Source organism: Phalacrocorax aristotelis, chromosome 18 (genome assembly GCF_949628215.1).
Source record: "Phalacrocorax aristotelis chromosome 18, bGulAri2.1, whole genome shotgun sequence".
NCBI lineage: Eukaryota > Metazoa > Chordata > Aves > Suliformes > Phalacrocoracidae > Phalacrocorax > Phalacrocorax aristotelis.
Window position 1 is genome coordinate 11,705,401 of NC_134293.1, and position 20,276 is coordinate 11,725,676.

The 20,276-nt window shown below is 45.7% G+C and overlaps 1 protein-coding gene across 3 annotated transcripts in view; it reads left to right on the forward strand.

Annotated features, from left to right (window-relative positions):
- GALNT17 (polypeptide N-acetylgalactosaminyltransferase 17) overlaps positions 1–20,276 on the forward strand; it is a 221,003-nt gene that overhangs the window by 84,076 nt on the left and 116,651 nt on the right. For all 3 annotated transcript variants that reach the window (XM_075113040.1, XM_075113042.1, XM_075113041.1), the window contains 2 exons: positions 8,280–8,454; positions 11,214–11,411. In XM_075113040.1, the coding sequence (XP_074969141.1) occupies positions 8,280–8,454; positions 11,214–11,411 (373 nt within the window). The remainder of the gene's footprint in view (positions 1–8,279; positions 8,455–11,213; positions 11,412–20,276) is intronic.

The following is a 20,276-nucleotide window of genomic DNA, read 5'->3' on the forward strand; positions in this document are numbered from 1 at the left end:
GGTTCAACCTGCTCTGTCGCTGTTGCGATACCTTCCCTTCTGGCTTTTAATAACACAGAGGTGCAGGAGGTGGTTTCATGTGGAAGTATTTTCAGACTCTGATTCTTGTACGGTTTGTTTTTCCCAATATACAGTTGGATAATGTTATTAGGGTAGTTAAAATCTTCATGAAGAACAGCAAATGGTTGTTACTTTGATTACTGCCTTCTTTATTTGTACTGCATACTTCTAATATTATTTTAAAAAATAATAGATGTGCTGTGGATGCTGTGTTGAAAAGGGAAGAACAGGAAGGGTGCAGGATGTGGAGAGCTCATTTCCAGAGGGAGCCTGGGAGGTTGCTTGTCTGTCTGCAATGAGATGAGATGGTATACAGCAAGCTACTTAAGCCTGTAAAAATAGGCACTCGAATACCACAGTAATGAGCACCATAGAAAGCTGATGAATTATAATTACCAGTAAAAGAAGCAGGAGGGCAGCTCCTCAGCTGATGGAAATCACAGCAGCTCTAGTGCAAAAGCTAGGATGATATGCACCAGTGAAGCCATGGGATTTCAGAGCTGGAACTACTTGGCTAGTGAAGAGGAACTGCAGTAACAGATCACCTGCACTATTTAGCATTGTCCAGTACTTGGAGGGTTTGAAATACCAAAATAAGATGCTGCTTCTCCAAATTTTACCGTATCAATGGGGTGAAGAGAGCAACGCTTTTAAAGAGAACCCATCGGTAATAATTATTGAGCCTCTCTACCCATTGCCACACACAAAGAAATATGTTTCTAAACCACCTTCACCCATCATTCGGTATGCAGCACCAAGGCTAATATTGAGTCAAGTACTCAGGAGACGCTACTGAAAGGCACAGGACAATGAAATGAATCCTTTCAAAAAGCATCGCCCCTCCCAGTAAGCTGAGACTGCAGCTGGCAGTGAGGATGCAGAATGAAATCTCTTTATCCACCGCTGAGATTGCGAGGCACCGTCTTCCCTGGCTGTCTGCTGCAAGGGCTGGGCCAGTGCTGATGGGGCTGGATGGTGGCAGGGTGGTGACAGGGCAGTGAGATGGATGGCCAAGCTTGTAGCATGCTCAAGCACCTCCAGCCCTGGGATTTCCTCTTTGAGCCTGTTTTTGCAGGCTGACGAAGCTGCCTGGCTTGTGTTGGAGTGCCTTGTGGCACCTGTGTATCCGGGGAGGCAGGTGCCGGTAGGTGACCTAAATTGAGGGATAAATTCCTATATCATGTGCAGAAGGTGGGAAAATCCCAACCTCCTCACACATCTAGGCAACATGTACTCTGCAGCCCACCAAGAGGGTAAGTAATCAGGAATGTGAGCATCCAGGGCCCCTAGATGTGGGCCAGGGGTGTGCTGAGGGTTGTACAACGCCTGAACACCAAAGTGGCTCTGTCATCAAAAATCTTGCCATGGAAGTATACGAAGAGAGCGGGGGTAGGGAAAAAGGCAATGCTCTTAGCCAGCAGAGTTCGTTAATAATGTCAGTACTGTGCTGTTGAGTCTTTGTAGGCATCATGACAAATGAGATTTTTAAGGAGGGACTTGAAGGAAGATAATGAGGTAGCTTGGCAGATGTTTATGGAGGGCTCCTCCCAAGCGTGTAATAATTTAGTTTTCTCATGTAAAAGAAATGATACAAACCAGAACATAATCTCTGGGACCCGTGCATTCACTCTCTGCATCGTCAAGGAGCTTCAATGACAGCAAAGAATTATTAACAGCAATAACATTGTCGTATAGTTCCCACTAATGGTAGGAAATAATTGTGAGCGGCAATAGCAACATCGTATAGTTGATGCTTTGGATATTACAAAGTCGTTGCAATATATGGATTTGGCTTCTACAGGAAAATAATTACAGGAAAATAGTTTCTCATGAGCTCTAAGATTTAGAGATGAATCCTGGAGGATCAAGTACTGGTGTCAAGCAGAGGATGGGGTTGTGTGTGTGTGACTTTGGTGGCTGTGATTGAACAAGAGAAGGAATTACTTTAGCTTCTTTCTGAGCAGCTGTGTGGGTTTGAGGGACAACTTTTATGGGTGTGTGGCTCGTTGCTCTAGCCTGAGCAAAGCCTTTGAGCTCAGATTTATGCATCTGAAAGAAGGTTGACCTTAGTGGCTCAAAATCAGTAGCTGCGCTGTGCCCTGCTGGGTTTCCAGAAGCAGCTGCTGGGAAAGTTGCTAAAGGCTCATGGAAGTCAGTGGCTCGGGTGCGTATGCAGAGGGGTTTCTGTGTAGCTTTTGTCAGGGAGCACTTTGCACAGATGAGAAGAGGAAATACAGCTTGTATGGGTAATTGAAGAACAACGCACTTTCCCAAACCAAATATTAAGAGACCCCTGGGATTTCCAAGTCAACTTCAAGTTTTAAAACTAGTCCCGGAGATGGAGGTAAGAACTGCATAACCAGGGCACCCCGGCTGTTATTTGCCCTTCAGGTAGAGCACTAACTAGTTACACAGACACGATCAAAACCTTTTGGTGTTTTGAGGCTTTCAGACTGGAACAAACGGCTTCTGAAGACTCTTTAGACACTTCTTGCTCGTTGTCGTAATGCGGTATGTACAACAGCGCTGCACAACATAGAAGTATGCAATGAGAGATTAGAAGTTAAACGTGGTCATTCTGATTCTTTATATCTGAGCTGTAAATAGATAAAAGACACTGATGTATTGTAATGGGGAAAAAACCCATCCCTCCTTGAAGGAAGAAGCTCGGGGAGTTGTAGCCTGAAGCCCCTTCTCCCCTGAGCTGCACATTATACTTCGTAAAGACTTTTTTTGGAGTCTGCTTTTGTTTGTGTTTGTTTGCAGGGGTGTAATTACAAAGCCAGTGCGCAGGTTGTGTTTCTGAGTGATAACATGTTTCCTAGGTTGTTGGAGGGATGCAGCAATGTGCCCCTGAGATGTTACGTTATCTCGCAGCTGCACACTTTGTCTGAGTCTGTTGCTTAATCATCACCTGCTTTTTTTTTTTTCTGTCTGTCTTTTAGTGTTTTTAATCGGGGATAATATCTCTTTGAAAAGCAAACCTCTCGGTATAAAAGAAAACCTTTGGATAAAAGACGGCTTAAAGGAGCTGGCTACAGTCAGGGAGACATGCTATGGGTTGTAATTTACCTCGGTGTAACGTATTAGCTGTGACTTGATATATCGCAGCTTGTTTTGCAGCTCATTTCAACAGCGACAACAGCGGTTCATGCACGCTCTCCCAGGAGCTGGCTCGCTTGCGTTTCGTGTGCGTGTTTAGAGGAAGGTTTTAAACAGTATTGCAAGAAGCAGAGTCATATATCGGCTTTTCCTAGGCGCTGGTCCAGACCAAGTGCCTAATTATTCCAGTTGCTAGAACTAAAGATGGGTTGCTTAATTGCAGCTAACCTGGTGCTGTCCCAGTGGCGTTCATGTCTGAGGCTTTCAGGCCCTGTCAAGACACGGAGGAGAGCTGCCGACCTCCTCGGTTTGCCTCTATTTGGCTTTTGCCGAACGAAATGAACCAGAGACTTGCAGCTGAATGCACCTAGTGGGACCAGCTTTGCCTGTAACCTGTATGAGAATTGATTCATACACCTGCTCCCCTTTTCACAGTTTCCTCTTCAATATTTGCAAGCAAACATCAAAAGCTTTGGAGACTCGCTTGGCTCAGAGTCTTGCTGCAAAAATTCTCATATTCGTTTATTGCCCATTGAAGGAGTTTCTTTTATGAGTTCATGCTGCAGAAATCCAACCCGTGATGGCTTTGTTGTTTCAGAGAGGCAAGAGCATGGGACAAGGTAGTGCTGGTGTCCCCCTTGGCACTGGAATGCTCCCAGCTGCTGTGTCCTCCAGCTTTCAGTGTTCCTGATAACTGCCTTGGGCTCTGTAGACTTTTCCCACCCAGCTCAGCCTGGCAAACACAACTATGTTTTCTTTCAGGGTGTAGAGGAGGTGTGGTCTGCTCCCTAGGACGACCTGAGCATTGTTGTGTAAGAAATTTTCTGCTGTTGGTAGTTCCTTCAGCCCCTCTGGTGCTGTTGGTCTTTGCTCCTTTCTTTGTGTGTCACCAGGCAGTTCCCACCTTTAGTTCTGGGGACTTTAACAGGATTTGGGGAGATTTGGCCAGGATTTGTGGTGCGGACCACTGACGGTCCTGCGGTTGCTTCTGGGCTAATGTCCGTGACGAGGTTATCTTTTAGAGGCATCAGGTGGTCCAATTTCTCTGGCAGGCCTATTTCCCAGGAAGCTCAGGTAGGTGACAAAATACTTTGCAATAGATAACATAAGTCATTGCAGCTGGCAATTTTTTGATAGAGCAACAGGTCTATTGGATTCTAAGTTCCTTGGACTTCTGCCCTTCAGTGAAGATCAACATGGACAGATGGAGAACAAAAGGCAGGATTGAAATTGAACCTGCTGGCATTTTCAGTAGGGTTTCTCTCTGCAAATCTTCCCCGGAAGTAGCTCATGCAATGGCAAAGACCAAATGTTCGCAAATACCTCCGTGCCTAAATATTGATTGCATCCTTAATAAACGTGACTTGGGAATGGTTGTGGGTGTCCTCTGGAGGGTGGTCCAGTAGGCTTCCTCAAAGGATGAGTGAGGAAGGGGGGGAAGAGTGCCACAGGGTACAGAAGAGAAAGGAGTCACTGGATTCCATTGCAGTGCTTAGTTCGGATCAAATCGCTGGTTGCGTAGGTCATGTAGATCCACCCGCTCAGATACCTCATGAGTGCATGGCCTAAATAAGTGGTCCTTTGATTAGGAAGGATGAAGGTAAGCTGGGGAGCCACTGTGCTGTTCCCATCTTGGCTCCTGACTTTCTTTGTCGTTACTTTGCATCCAGAGTTTCAATTTATGAATGCTGGGAGGATTATCATGCTAAAATTGTCATTGGCTCAGTATCTAGTGGATATTCTAATTTTCAACAATGAGCTGAAGGGGCGAAAGCACTGCTATGTCTCTGTGCAAGACAGAGGAGAGGAGAATGGCAGCAAGTTATCCAAACTGTGAGACGCTTTCTCCCCTGCTGTAGCTTGCATGAAGTCATGAAAATAGCAGATCCAAGGCCATGTTGCCAGTTTGTGTGAAAGCTGACTCCCTTAAGTGAGGATATATGCTACTGTCCATTAGTGCAAGTCATTTAATTCCTGGCATACTACTTCAGACCTCCCAACCTTCCTATTACAGCTCTGGGATGTGCTGCAAAGGTACAACAGTTGGTGATGAAATGTTTTTTAAGCTAATATGAGAGACAGAAAGCTTTCCTTTCCTGACCTTAATGCAACAGCTCTCCGCATCCTCAGCCTGGAGCCACACGTTCTGGCCATGCACGTCAGCCACTGTGAGTTGTTGTTCTAATGACACTCAATGAAGTGACTGCCGAGTGAAGGAAAGCACAGGGTAAAATTAGGAAAGACTTCAAATGGTTTGGATTACGGTTAGGTTTGCAAGCGAGTGATGATCTCCAGCCCACCAGGGTTCATGTGGAGGGAGCTGAGCAAGTCTGGTCCTGCAGGATCAGCATCCGCAGGGCCAGGGGAGCTCTGACAGTGCGGCTGTGCTGGCGCTGGGTTTTCCACTGATGCTTTTCAACACAGCCACTTCAGTCCTGCTCATTGGTGAGGGGAGACCTTGGCTAAGGCTCGCTTGATACTTGAATAGGAGTTTTGCAGCGCATTCCCAGAGACTGGCGTTTCACTTTTGTTATGTAATAATCCAGGTGTGCATTTTCTGGATGTGCTGAGAAATGAAATAGAAAGCCCGCCCCATCCCTGTGCCCGCTGGCTGGATGCCCAGCTGAGTGCCAAGTATGTATCTCATAATACCAAAATAATGCTCAGCTGCAGCTGTGCACCATGTCCTCTTCCCACAGAGCTGCAAACCAGCTCAGAAGGGCGAGAGGCTGGCAAAGGCGAGCACAGATGTGCAGCCATCCTCTCCATTAGGGCTTGCACAGGCACATAAGAAAGGTGAATTTGCACCCAAAAGGCATGTGATGTGGGCTGAGCCAGACTGGGAGGGAAGGCAGGGAGCAAACCCCACCCCCCTCAAATCTGTCCAAGGTTGTACAGGAAGCCTTTAGTGGAGAGAAGGTCTGGAACCATGTTTTCCACGTTTGTTTAATGCTTTCATTGGGTACCCGCTTGAGTAGCAGCCCATTAGGGATGCTTGGGCATGCGTTGTGGGCATGAGAGAGGCACTCTGGCTTCTAAGGGCCGGGGTGGTAGGTTAGAATGATGCTGATTGTGAGCATCTTCTCCACCAGCTCTCCAGGGTCACCTCGTGCTGTTTCGCAGGTGCGTGGGTGTGCTGTACTGGTCTTTGTGCTCTCAGCTGATCAGTTCTTCACCTGTTGGCATCCAGTGTCCTTTCAGAAAGGAGGAGGATGTAGCTGTGGCTCCCCAGGGAGTTTCTGACGAGCTGCCTGTTACACAGCATGGTGGGCGTGGGAATCTCTCAGGCTTCACCCTTCACTGCCTTTGAGACATGATGTTAAAATTCTTCCCTGTTTCACTGGAGCTCTAAGCTCCTTCGAGCTGCTCAAACAATTCCTAAGAAGATTTTTTTTTTTTCTGTTTTCTTTCAACAGAGATTAAAACTCCAATTTGAAAGCTGTTTTAATTGTTCAGTCTAGCCTGTGATGCCATAGTCTGCAGCATTACTGACTTACCTTCTGACAAAAGCACGTGAGATGCTGGTGCTATGCTCGTGGGGTTTCATCTGTCAAAAAATCTGTGTCTCTGTCTCCTTAAAACCATTCGGAAAAGTTGTTGTCTCCATAAAATATTGGTTTTTCTCTGAGTGGCTCAGCATGAAATGGAAGTTGCTGAGTTATGTATGTATGTGATGCAGATGATTTGAATTGAGGAAGGGGTTCATTTGCTTTATTCTTTTTATTCCCACTTCAGCATAAAAGAGAAACGAGACTTGGGAAATTGATATGTAAGGGGAACCATCCCAGAAAGGCAGTCTGAAGAAAAGCACATTTTATGTGCTTGGAAAGAAGACAGGGAAGGGAAGAGATAATCCCTTTTCCTTTGATTTCTCAGGCTAAGCCCAGCAGATGGGACTTGCTGTTTACTCTCTTGCTCTCCCATGCCATGTTTTCTTCATGTAGGAACCCACATGTGCTCATATGTCTCAAGTATTTTACCATGTGTTTTATATTAATGGTGACTTTTTTTTTCCTGGAGAGAGAGTATGTGTGAAGGGTGGTAGGCTGTAATTTGGGGTCACAGACCATATCTTAATTTTCTGCTGTCCTGGAGCCTCGTAGGGATAAAAGGCAGTCTCAGGAACTGCTTTTGTGGTCCTAAAAGTCCGTGTTGGTACCCAGTGGTCTTGCTTAGCTGTTACAGAGTAATTCTCATCAGTAGATCTTTGTGTATTTAGCTGATGGACCAGGAAGTAAAAGGACCAAAGTTTCTGGCAGAGCACTAGAACTTTTTCAAATTGTAGAAAAAACATACTAGTAGTTACCCCTTATTGTAACCTTTCGTATGCTTCCATGTTTAAGGTCCCGTGTATCTTTTATACTCGACACTTGTAACTATCAAAAAGTCTAATGCTGATAAGGACTGCAGACCAACAGATCCATTATGTTCTCAGCCATAGCACACATGCGGGCTTAGACAACGTAATTAAATGATGTGCAGTTTCCACTGAACAGAAGATACGTGGTATGAGCATCTTTTGAATGAAGCCTGTAATCTCTTCCATGCTATCATAACAGCAGGGGGAATTTCAGCTTTTCTAGTGGCAAAGCTTGGAAAACATACAACAAATGCCAAGACTGTAATAGCGAGGCTGAGTAAAAAGGATAGTGAAGCTCACGCACAGTTTTAGTGTAATTTAAGTTACTTCAGAAGGGTTTTGCAGCATTTCTAGCAATCCATTCAGTTAAAATCTCCATCAGAAATGCAGAGCACTAGTGTTTGGTATCCATGGGTGACTTCTTTCTATTCTTGTTTTTCAGTGGGGTGATAACCCTGGTATCGTAAGGCAGTCCAGCTGGGCTCTTGCTGCCGCCCTTTGCCTCTAACAGTGGCATTTGGGCTCCTTAGTCACCCAACAGCAATGTTTTTGGCAACCTTGAGTTTGTAAGTGTTGTGGTCAGTCCATCATGAGGTGGTCTTTTGCAAATCAGCATTGATTGACCCTAAATGATCATATCCCTCCCAGTGGTGCTCAGAGATGTGTAAGTTTTGCTCATATCAGTCAATAAAGTGGGGTTATTTCAGGTGAAAGCTGATGCACCTTTTCAATGGGTTCTCTGGCACTTCTTCTCTAGAGGAACTGAAGGCGCCGCTAGAAGAATACGTCAATAAACGATACCCAGGGCTCGTGAAGGTGGTGCGCAACCAGAAGAGGGAAGGCCTTATTCGAGCTCGTATTGAAGGCTGGAAAGCTGCCACGGGCCAGATCACTGGATTTTTTGATGCTCATGTGGAGTTTACTGCTGGCTGGTAGGTGCTCAACCTTAAGATCATGGTTAGAGTGTGTGGGATGCATTAAACAAGGAATGGTCTATTGTTTTGTATGGATGTGTTTGCAAACAAGTCTGCTGGCCTTTATTAATCCTGTCTTCCCTTCTGTACTGAATGGCCTCATGAGATATAATGGGAAGACACAAGGGAAACCTTTCCTTGCCCTTGTGTCCTGTAATTATTTGCTATTCCCTCCTTTTATGCGTGCACACCCCCTGCCACCTGCTTATATTCTTCACGTTGATTTCCCATTCCCTTAGCCCTGAGTAATTTCTGCAAGTTTTAAAAACCCCAGGCAGCAAGGGCTTGAAAGAGATGGTGTTTCCTGCTTCTTTGCCCTTTGCAGCTGGATCCCACTGGGGAAGGCTTAGATGGTTTAGCTTGATTTGTTTCTCCTGCAGCGAGGAGTAAGTGCAGAGGTGCAGGAGCTATGAAAGGTGTTTCATAAGGATTTTTTTCAGACAGATTCAAAACAGTTGAGCTCAAGTGGCTTGAGTTTAAATCATGAGAGGAGCCTGAGTGTGATTTTTTTTTTTTTTTTTTTTTTCTCTAACCAAATGTAAAAAGTGGTCCATGTTTAGAAAAGTGGAGGTAGAAGAAGCTTACTTGCATCTAATTTGAACAGAGAAGTAACATCCACAATAAAAATGCTTTAGCAGCTGCAAAGAAAGAGTTCTGCACAGTTATTGAATTCTTTGTAATGACAACGCAGCTGAAGGGTGTCTTTAAGAGCCGTTTCTTATGTTGATATCTGCATTCCCAGCTAAACATTCTGTTCTTCAGGCCATTAAGGCCTCGCAAGTGATTTTCTTGATACACAGAAGAAGTTCCCATTTACTGCGCTCTTGAAACAGCTTTTCTAGGAATAGAGAGCAAGCCTTTCTGCAGCGTGGGCTGGGCTCGCTCTGGCGTTACGTACCCGCTGTTGTCACTGGAGGCACCAAGGCTGCATGTTGCTCCTTGCATTTGCAGTCTAAGCCCAGCTCGGTCAGTGCCTCTTGGGCTGCAGAGGTGAGCACACCCCCTGCTCTGGACGTATCTGAATGTCTCTGAGATCAATTTTGTAGCTATAGAGTCTTCGAACTGCGTCCCAAGGGATAAAAGACCCTTCAGATGGCTTTCAATATTTTACCCCGTTCTGCCCAGGGATGTGTCTTTTTGGATTTGAGGGAAGTTTGGACTAGTTAAAGCATGGTTAAACAAAACACGTCCTTCACGGCCTTGCTTTACAGAAGGGAAGTTTGAGCCGGACTTCCCACCGTGTGGATTGTGCTTTCCTGCAGGATGCCTATATGTGCGTGGCAGCATGGGAAGCTGCGTGCCGCTACCCTGCAGACACACATCAGAGCTTTACACAGAATAACTACCTGTGTGGAACAGAAGTACGCGAGGGCAGCCGTGTTGTGGGAAACCAAGAGCCAGTCTAGCCTCCTGTTATGCCACGAACTATAGCCAGAAGCCTAGGAAAGCATATATGGGCAGGCCTAGCACATATGATATTCTTTCAATGTGCTACAGAAGTCCAACAATTTGCAGATGTGAGGGCAGACACAGTTTCTATGTATTTAGCAACCCTCACTGCATTTCTCATGAGTGTTTTCCTATTATCTATTAAGCCTATGTAAACTTTGAGCATTCACAGCATCCTTGGGCAAAGGTGCTGCACAGCTTAGCTACCCACTCTGGAAAGAGTTAACTCCTTGTTGTCCATCCTGAGCCTGTTTCTTTTGACGGTCCGTAGCTCTTGTATGGAAAGAGCCTCCAGGTGGTCATGGAGCACCTTCGCTGAGCCGCTCCTGGCTGTGCACTCGGCCCATGCTGCGAAACCGGCTCTTCACTAATGTATCATCTGATTTTATTGCTACCTTAGTAACAATGTCAAGAAAGCTCAGTTTTTAAAAACATGGACGTTCTGAAAATTAAAAAGTTCAGAATATGGATTTGTTACTTATTAATGCCTTTTTTTTTTTTTTTTTAAAAACCAGCACACCAGAGAAAACATGGTGTACTAGCTCTGCAGGAAAAGATAGGGTCCAGTTTCAGAGACTTTAGTTAATTTCCACAGCTTAATGCCTTATTTCGTGGAAATAGTTCTTTTTTTGTACTGATAGCTTTAGCTGGTCCATGAATTTGTGTAGTCAGATGTGTAGGAGAGTGCTAAACCTTGCCAAACCTCCAGGTCTGCGGCTACCTGAGCTCTGTGCCAGGCGGCTGGTGCCTGCGCTCCGATGGCAGCTCCGTGCAAGGGATGTGTCTGGGTGGGAAGTCCCATCAAGTGGAAGCGCTGAAGCCTCTTGCAGCATCTCCCTTGTGGCTGACAAAGCTTGGCAAGCCTTTCAGAAATAACCTTTTAAACTTGGCAGCGCAAATGCTTTGTGTCTCGATGTGATTTCTGTGCTCATAAAAGCATGGGCGAGCGGAAGGGTGAGACAGAGTCTGGTGCGTTGCAATCTGGGGGCACTCGCTGACTCTGAGAGGAGCCTCGTGACAGTCTCCGGGCTCTTCAGGCTGGGTATTGCTGTGTCTCTCTGAAGACACGATGCTGCTGGTGAATGGGAGCAGAGAGGAGTCCACATTATGCCCTTCTGTCTACTGAATGGTGACAAGAACGCCTGTTTTCTTACCCTCATCTAAGTTGCACAAGCTGTACGAAAGCTACAGTGTCCATCTGCAAATTATGGGAGAAATTAAATTAACAGTCCCTTCCTGTGCCTTTTTTTTTTTTTAACACTACTCAGGGCTGAGCCGGTACTTTCACGAATTCAGGAAAATCGGAGAAGGGTCATTCTTCCCTCCATAGACAACATCAAGCAGGACAACTTTGAGGTGCAGCGTTACGAGAACTCTGCCCACGGGTACAGCTGGGAGCTGTGGTGCATGTACATCAGCCCCCCCAAGGACTGGTGGGATGCTGGAGACCCCTCGCTGCCGATCAGGTACGTCGCAGAGCCCGCGGCCATTCACCCTCCGTCAGCAGGGTGCGATGAGGAGAAATGCAGAAAGGTAAAGTGAGGGAGCCAGGTTACGGGGTTTGGGTATAGTATCATAACATGAGCCAGCTCAGAGAGGCTGTAACACAAGCCCGGATGGGTTTTGCTAGGGTGAAGGGATTTGGAAAGGGCTGTTGTTTGGTAACAAGATGCAAAATTGCTGGAGAAGTATAGGAACTGTGTGGATTTGTACAGTCTTATGTTTAACTCCTTACGACAAAGTAGCTTTACCTTAATTATAGCATTAAGCTTTTGCAAATCATAAGGAATGAGGTGATTATTCCTGTGTAATGAACTGAGCATGAATTCATGAAATACAGCGCTGTTTTTTCTTGAACAAAAAGTAAATCTCCTCTCGGGGCAAACTTTGTAAATATGTATCTTAGGTTGTTCCAGCACTTCAGCTTACAGGGTCGACAGCTCTGAAATGTTGCCCCAGCCCCTCTGGAATTCAAGTGTGGGACAAGCCTCATCGGAGAAGACAAAAGCAGGAGGGGAGGGAATAGCTTGGTGTGGGTGGGCGACTGGGGCAGTTCTGACCTGTATGCAGCGGTCAATTATTTTCCCTTGACAGCCTCTAAATATCAGAAGCGATGCTATGATCAGGAGCAATTTTCTGGCCAGGTGAAGAGGATATATTGCTCTTAAATTTGTTAATATGGAGAAGGCTTGTCCTTGGGTATGTAACAGATGCATATGTGCAAATCCAAACCCGATCTGAATCCTGAACCAAAATATCTGTGCTCTGGTCAATGATATAATCCCTGGAAGCTGAAATTAGGTCTATTCCCTTTTACGCAGAGACTCGTTATCCCTTTGGGCTCTTTTGTTCCAGACAGCATATTCAGCCATCAGTGGAAGAACTGACAGTTTGTTCTGGACAGGGATCAAGTCTTTGAGGAACAAACAGTTGTTTTAACCAAATGCAAGCTGCTGGACTTGTTAAAGGAGGGGCTGAAAGGCTGGGGTGTACAGAAGGTGAAGCTGAGGAATTCAATTAGGCCTTTGCAAGTGAGGCACGAACGGTGCAGTGCTGGCAGTCCCTACGGCCGTCTGACTCCAGTGCCCAAACTGGTGCCCCTGGAGGATGGTAAAAGTGGACCAGTTCTGTTGGGATAAGCCTCTCAGCCAGTGGGTGTAAAAGTCAAGTGTTGCAAAGAACAACAACCTCTTATTAGACTAAACTGCTGTAGCTGGGAGAAGCAGTTGGGCTTTGGGCACGTGGGATGTTCCCTGTGACTGTGACACCACCCCAGGTGCTTGCTGGGGTTCAGAAACTGTCAGGCGAGGTACATTGAGAAAACTGGGCCCACCCCTATATGACATCTAAATATATGGTGTGACCTTCTGTTATATTGTCCTACACGAGCATGGTTTTAATTTCTGTTTCAGCGCGCTTAGGGAGAGGATAAGGAGGGCAAGTCATGGCGGAGAGAGATGGGGAGGGGCAGGCTTCTTTGTGGAAGCTCGTGGTTGAAGCAGGGGAGATGACAAGGTAAGGAGAGTGACTGAGGAGGAGAAGGGCTATGGGCAGCTGAAGGGTTGGATGGCTGTGAAGAGGCAGAGTGGGGAGGTCAGTACATAATGCAAGGAGGATGTCAAGCTTTTTAGGCTGTAGCTTTGCCCCAGGATTCCCAGATATGAACCAGTTTACAAAGACGGCCGCCAAGGCCAGAGGTATAAATGGGGTCATACGGATATTGACTCTTCCATATGTCTCCAGATCTACCAAGACAAGACACGTTTTCTCCTTGGTCCAGTGCTGAAAGCCGGCAGGTACTGCTGAGATTCGAGAGCGTGCTGCTTTGGTGCTTTATGTACTTCTGATCTTCTGCTATAGAAATGAAGGGTTTGCTGTGGGAGTTGTCTTCTGTTGGGCAGAATGTCATATAAGGTTGTTCTGGTGCTTGTTTTGTCTTTTAAAAAAAGATGTTGCTAAAATCTGGACAGGATATTTAGCATCGTATTTCTACATTGAAGCAGATGGTAAACAGTTACTGCTTAGGGGGAGCTGGCAGGTGCGAGAAGTTTCTCGGTCTGCTCTGGGGTTCTTGCAACTCTCTTCACCATTTCTGGAGACAAGCTGGGAGCTGGTGATGCCCTGTGAGCTCCACGGCATCTGCAGTCTCCTAATTCCAAGGGTCTGCCTGCTCAGCTCTTGAGCACTGCTGAGTTGAACCACCAATGAATTAGAGATCAGAGAAGGCTTATGGAGACAGTCAGCTAGAAGCAACAAGGATGCACGTTGTGATCATCCGCTTTGACTTTGTTAAAGGAGCGGCTGATATACCCGAAGACTGTGCTGCCATCCAGCGAGAGCTGGGCAGGCTGGAGAGCTGGGCCCAGGGGAACCTCAGGGAATTCAGCAAAAGCCAGTGCAGGGTCCTGCCCCTGGGGTGGGACAACCCCCCGCACCAGCACAGGCTGGGGGGGACCTGCTGGAGAGCAGCTCTGCTGAGAGGCCCTGGGGGTGCTGGGGGGCAGCGAGGTGACCCTGAGCCAGCACCGGGCCCTTGGGGCCAAGGGGGCCAGCGGTGCCCTGGGGGGCATGGAAAGGAGTGTGGCCAGCAGGGCGAGGGAGGTTCTCCTCCCCCTCTGCTCTGCCCCAGTGAGGCCACATCTGGAGTGCTGTGTCCAGTTCTGGGCCCCCCAGTTCAAGGCAGGTAGGGCACCCCTGGAGAGAGTCCAGCGCAGAGCTACCAAGATGGAGCATCTCCCTGATGAGAAAAGGCTGAGAGACCTGGGTTGGTTCAGCCTGGAGAGAAGACTGAGGGGGGATCTCCTCAACGATTATAAATATCTAAAGGGTGGGTGTCAGGAGGATGGGGCCGGGCTCTTTTCAGTGGTGCCCAACGCCAGGCCAAGGGGCCACGGGCACAAGCTGGAACATGGGAAGTTCCACCTGAACATGAGGACAAACCCCTTCCCTGTGCGGGTGCCAGAGCAGGGGCACAGGCTGCCCAGAGAGGCTGTGGGGTCCCTTCCCTGGAGACATTCACCCCCCGCCTGGACGCGGCCCTGTGCCCCTGCTCTGGGGGTGCCTGCTCCAGCAGAGGTGGGATGGGGTGAGCTCCAGGGGTCCCTTCCGACCCCCGCCATTCTGTGATCTGTAATGTGGATGCGGCTGCTTGAGGCCACAGTGTGTGGGAGTTGGGGCTCGGGTTAAAAGCAGGCAGGGTGGAAGGGCGCTGCCTCCAAAGTGTGCTCTGGGAAAGGGCTTCTGTTACAAACCTTGTAGGCTCCCAGCGATGTTAAATAATTAAACAACTTACTAAAATAACATTGTTAACATGCACTGGGGGAAGGATTATGAGAAAGATAAATGGGTAGTGTCCACAACAAAAAGCTAATGAAAAATACCATCTCATTGCATTATGTTGTGTAACCACATACAGACCAGAAATAAATGACTACAGTTATCTTTTTGTCATATAATGCTATGAGAGCTATGCACTTTATGGCAATATTTGCACAAGAGGCATACCAGCGCAGTACTGCATGTAATTATGCATGGGATTAGAGGAAATTCTGAAATTATAGTATACAGAGGTACATTAGTTTTTTAGAGCTTCTTAGGATAGAAGAGTGGGAGCAAAGTAAGGCAGTTGGTTCTGTTTTTTTTTGTTTTTGTTTTACTCTCTTGATGCCGGGGATTATGGCAGCCCCAAGAGAAGTTCCCTTGCCTGCGAGGGGTGCTCCAGTGTCAGCCCCTACCAAATACTCAGCGGCGGAGACTGGAGACAGACAGCTGTGTGAATGCGTTTGGAGGCAATTTTCTCTCATGGATAATTCACAAGATATAATTATCCAGGCAAAGAGAGCTGATGGCATGAAACCCATCTAAAATGTGGCCCAGTCTCAAACTGGCGACAGGCTCCTGCTTTATCCAATAATTTCCCTAAATGAAATAGTCTCTCTTAATGCCTAGGAGGGATGCCAGTGTAATACCACTATTCTATAACACATCTTATTTTGTATTTTTTTCCCTGTTAACATTTAAAATCCTGATACACGAAGATACCCTCAATCTTAGCGCTCAGAAGTGCATGCATTTCACAGCTAGGCTTTCCTTGCCAGGCTTACAGGCTTCCTCTGCCCACCTCTGCCCAGAAGATAAAATTGTGATTATAGCGCAATGTATCGTGTCTAAATTAGTTCTTGCAGAACAGGCAGACAGTAAGTGACATTTGATTTGGTCATCATACAGATCCCAATCCTCATCAGCATGAGCTCTTGCAGGGATAGTTTGATCTCCTAGTTCAAATGGTGCTAATGAATACATGTTTGCATAGATAAGTAGACATACTTTGCTCTAGGAGATGTAGCCATGATTTATCCCATCCTTTGTTATTAATGATATACGTTGATCAGTGTTTATCGAGAGTCCAGTAAACGAGTGTAACAAAAAATGGAATTCTGTCCTGTGGGAAGTCCAAAAAACGTCTTTGAAAATGCTGTGAAATTGCGGGTTGATGATGTGATCTGGACGTGGGTGGGATCTGCCTTCTCTGGTCTCCAGGAATTCACTTCCCACCTGGCAAAGCCTGAGTGTTTTCTGGGCTTCTCAGGGGACAGAGCCTGTCTGCTGCCGCAGTCGGCGGGCTGTGAACCTTAACGCCAGCAGTTTCTTCTGCCTTAATTCATGATGCATCAGGTTTTGTCAAAAATAAGCTTTGGAGAAATAACTGATATCTGGAAGATTGATGGCTAGATGTGCTGACTGCGCTTCAGTTGCGAGACTCATGATTTATAATTACATATGTGAGATATCGCTGGCTCCAGGGGTCTGATTCAGGAAAACAATTAAATGCACTCTTGCATCTGTGTCTCTTCAAGAAGCCAAGCAAGCAGAAAGTGCATATTAAGCAGTCTTGAGGATGAGGGGACACTTACCTGAGTGTGGAAATGGGGGTTGTTGCACTCTTCTGCTGGAAGTAGTTCCCATAACCCACCAGAGAGAAGAAACTTGAATCTTTGCTGCTTGGTTGGTGAATCCGTAGACAGCACTGTGGCCCCACTAGTCCCAAACGATGGATTGTTTAGAATATAATGCATTTTGTGATTTTCTCTTTGTGTTTTCCACACTTGGCTGGGTGGATCAGTGGAGTCCAAGTGGCAAAAGCACTGCTGAATAGCTCCATTAGTTAGCGACCCCTCATAACGTGTTGGGGCTGAAGAAGCCCTCGGGTGACTTCAGAGATGACAAAGAAGCCTCTTTCCAAGCCTGCGGTGAGTGGGGTACCAGCTGGGAACCAGCTAGCAGGTTAAATTGCACTTTGGATAGGGCTTTGCTGCAGCTGTTTTATGTGGTACTTAATCTTTACTGGTGTTGGAAGACAAAAGCTCATTTAATTAGTATCAAGATCACTGTGAGGAGGAAATCAGTTTTAAGAGCTATGGATTGTAAAAGGATAGAAAGGCTGCTAGGTTTGGGGGTTTTTAAACATGAAAATAATTTGAGTTAACCCACCCAATTACCTGTTATCTCAGCCTCACAAATGCTAATGGATTTGCTCTTGCAACATACTGATGAAAAAGCAAACTCTCATCCCGGTTGTGTAAATGATGCAGAGGTCGAGATGGGTAAAAATAAAACAGACTCGGTTTTAGGTTATTGAATGTGACACGTAAGTGGAGAGAAGGTGTCTACCTCTATTACTTAACAAAACGCTTGCGTTGTTTAATATAAACTGTTCTCTCAGTCATAGACTGCAAATGGTGTTGAGGTCTTTTACTTTGGTTGCTGTGCATTTCACTTGCAGTAAGACCATAGGGATGTGTGGTGAAATTATATAGATAGATATATATATATATTTTTAATATGTGTGTGTATATAAAAAAGTTTCCAGAAACCACTAACTAGTGTCTTTCCTTAGTGTTTTCAGCAGCCATCGTCCCGTGATGGCTTTCAAAAGCAAAAGTCTTGGTGTTTTCTTTATTTTAATTTAATAAATGGTGAGTTCTTTCCTCCTTTGGCCTAACCACTGACACTTCTTCCAGGCAACTGTTACAGCCTGGAATTTTTGTCCACACAATATACGCACAAACCTTGAGATAGCCATAGGAGTAAGAACAGTTCTCGGAAATAACCTCTACAGCCGCGCAGAATGATGCAAGTGGACCTTTCTGCATGGGACACCTTGTCCCTGCAGAGCATCCACACCTTGGCAGGGATGAGCATGTTATGGCAGCACGTTAAAACCTCCATAAATAGGTTTAGACAGGCTTGCTTAAACTACTACAAGTATTTTCACCAACACTTGAGTACTCAGCATGGCAGTTTACCAGAAGGCAACTGAGTTTATCAGCTACTCAGAGATGTTGCAGACGGTTAAACATAGGTGACATGTGAGTACAGGGCAGAATTTCAAGGGTTGCTTCCTTGGTTTCTGTTGGCTTGTTATGAAAAATCCCAAACTTCCTGGAAAACTCTTCATACAGAATGTTGAATTTTTTTAAAATTAGTGCTTCCTGACTTTAATTAGCATCTACAAATTTTGAGAAAAGTCCCGTTCTCTATGAAGACAGTTGTAAGGTGTTCTCGCTCTTCTAGCATAGCTGCTTTGGCAGTCAAGGGGCAAGCTGATTTCCATAGGAGCCAGACGTGGGGTGATCATGATAACTTGCGTTTGGGAACCTTACCTGGTATGTCTGGGAAGATACTTGTGTGTGGGTGTTTGCTTAGAGGGATGGGACGTGTGCGAAGGACACAACATCTGCAGAATGCTTACAGAGCTCTTTAATGGCTTCATATAAAATTTAAACACAAAGATAAAATAATGGTACTGGAGATCTGTCTCACCTTCTAAAGCCCCTTTTCATAAGCAGCTCAAAGAAAACAAAGCTCTGTGTTGACCACCCAAATGCTTTCTGTTCCTTGAAGCCTGATTCTCCTCCAAGCCTTATACTCACAGAGAGACAAAAAAACCCCATCAAAACAAAACACCAAACCCCCAACATTTAATGGATTTCCCTGATTTTTATTTTAAAGGTAGTGGGGAGAAGCGACCCCCAACTCACTGTACAAAGTGACTTTCACTCACTGACGTGCTAATTTTAAGATCTCAGATTTTGCAGTGGTTCCCCGTGGTGTGAGAAACCTGCTTTGGACGTTGCGAAGCTCAGATTACTGGTGTCACGCCTTTTTATGATGAATTCTTCATCTGGTCATTTTTAATCATACATAATTTAGTGCAAAGCATAAAAGAAGGGTGTCTAATAATTTGTAATACCGTCAGATTTAACAAGATGAACAGATTTATGTCACTGCCTGAAAGACTATAAAGCCTCTGCTGAGGGGGCACCTGAGATTTAAGCATATGTAGCTGGTTAGCAGTAGCCCGTGTGATGACTAGCTATCTCTGTGTATGTTAGTGCTGAATCTTCTTTCAGAAGACCGTTTTATTTTTGTAAGGCTGTCCTTGGGATTGCAAATGTTGGCTTCATCCAGAAGCTGGGGTTGACCTAAACCTCACTGAAATGTGGCAAGATTCCCACTGAACACCATGGTTTGGGAGTAGACCCTACAAGCTATGTGATTTTTCTGTGAATTAGAGAAAATCTTCTAGAGGGGAGGATCAACGTTTCTGGAGCTTCGGAGCATCATGGCCAATGTTGTCAGCACAGACACCGCCATGTTGTTGCATGGATGCAATGGAGGGACCCAACTGGGCTGATGCTTGGCTGGTTTGGCAAAGTGACCTGGAAAAGGCAGCATCTGTGCACTTCTTAGGTAGACCATTTTGGAGCATGGGCTGAGATTTGGGTGCAGTATTAAATAGCTGCCCCAGAGAAGACTCTGTTTCTCCTGGGGCGGAGGAGACCCATCCCCTGAGCCCCGAGCCTTCAGGCCACCTTGGTGCAGATTTAACTCCCTTTGCAGCCAGGACCCCTTTGCAGCCCTGAGCTGGGGCTTTTTTTTTTTTTTTTTTTTTTTTCATTGAAACCACTACTCTCTGGCTAAACCGAAGATGTGTTGCAGGTAAAGATTCAAGTCCTCCTTCAAACACCGAAGCCAGTAGGGGTTCTTCCTGAAAAGCCTTTAAAACTGGGTGAGGGACAATTAGCCTGTGGACTTGTCCCTTCAGGAGGGGAACTGAGGGTGCAGGGAACAAATCCTCCTTCCTGAAAGGTGTCATATTTTATCAGTATAAAATGCTAATATAGTTCATTTCCATACAGAAAGAAAGGTGACTACACTGGAAGTATTTGCCTTTATATTTTGAAAGCTTTACATAAGAGAAGTATTTTGATTTAAAAGAAAAAGCAGGCTCCTGATTTAAAAAAAAAATACAAAAAAACCCCCACTCAAACTGACAGAACTTTTAATCTGAGCTCAAGTCATAGAAACGGTCTTTATTGATGTCAAAGTTGCTTTAAAAAAAGAAAGAGTAAACAGGATTTGGCCTTTAATTTGTGAAGGGGTTTGATTTTTTCAGAGGCATTAAAGAGACAGAAAAGATGGGTATTGAATTATTTAACAATTGCTAGTAAAATTAGGCTTCAGTCTGCCTGTTTTCACTGAAATAATCTTATGAATAAAAACAAAACAATCTGGGGCAACACCAATATACACAGCTCATATCCCACTGACTGAATTGTTTCAAAGTAGTCCATGAAGTGGTTTTGCAAGTCAAAGCCAAATGGAGCCTTTTCTGTGGTCTGTTCACACTTCCCCCAGGAGAAAGCTGCCGTTGATGGATTATACAAACGTCTTTTCTCTCTAAATCCAAAACCAAGGGGAAAATATGCAAAAAGGAGTTGGGGGAATTTGGTGCTTTGAATTTCTTTTTCTTTGGCAGATGGCATTTA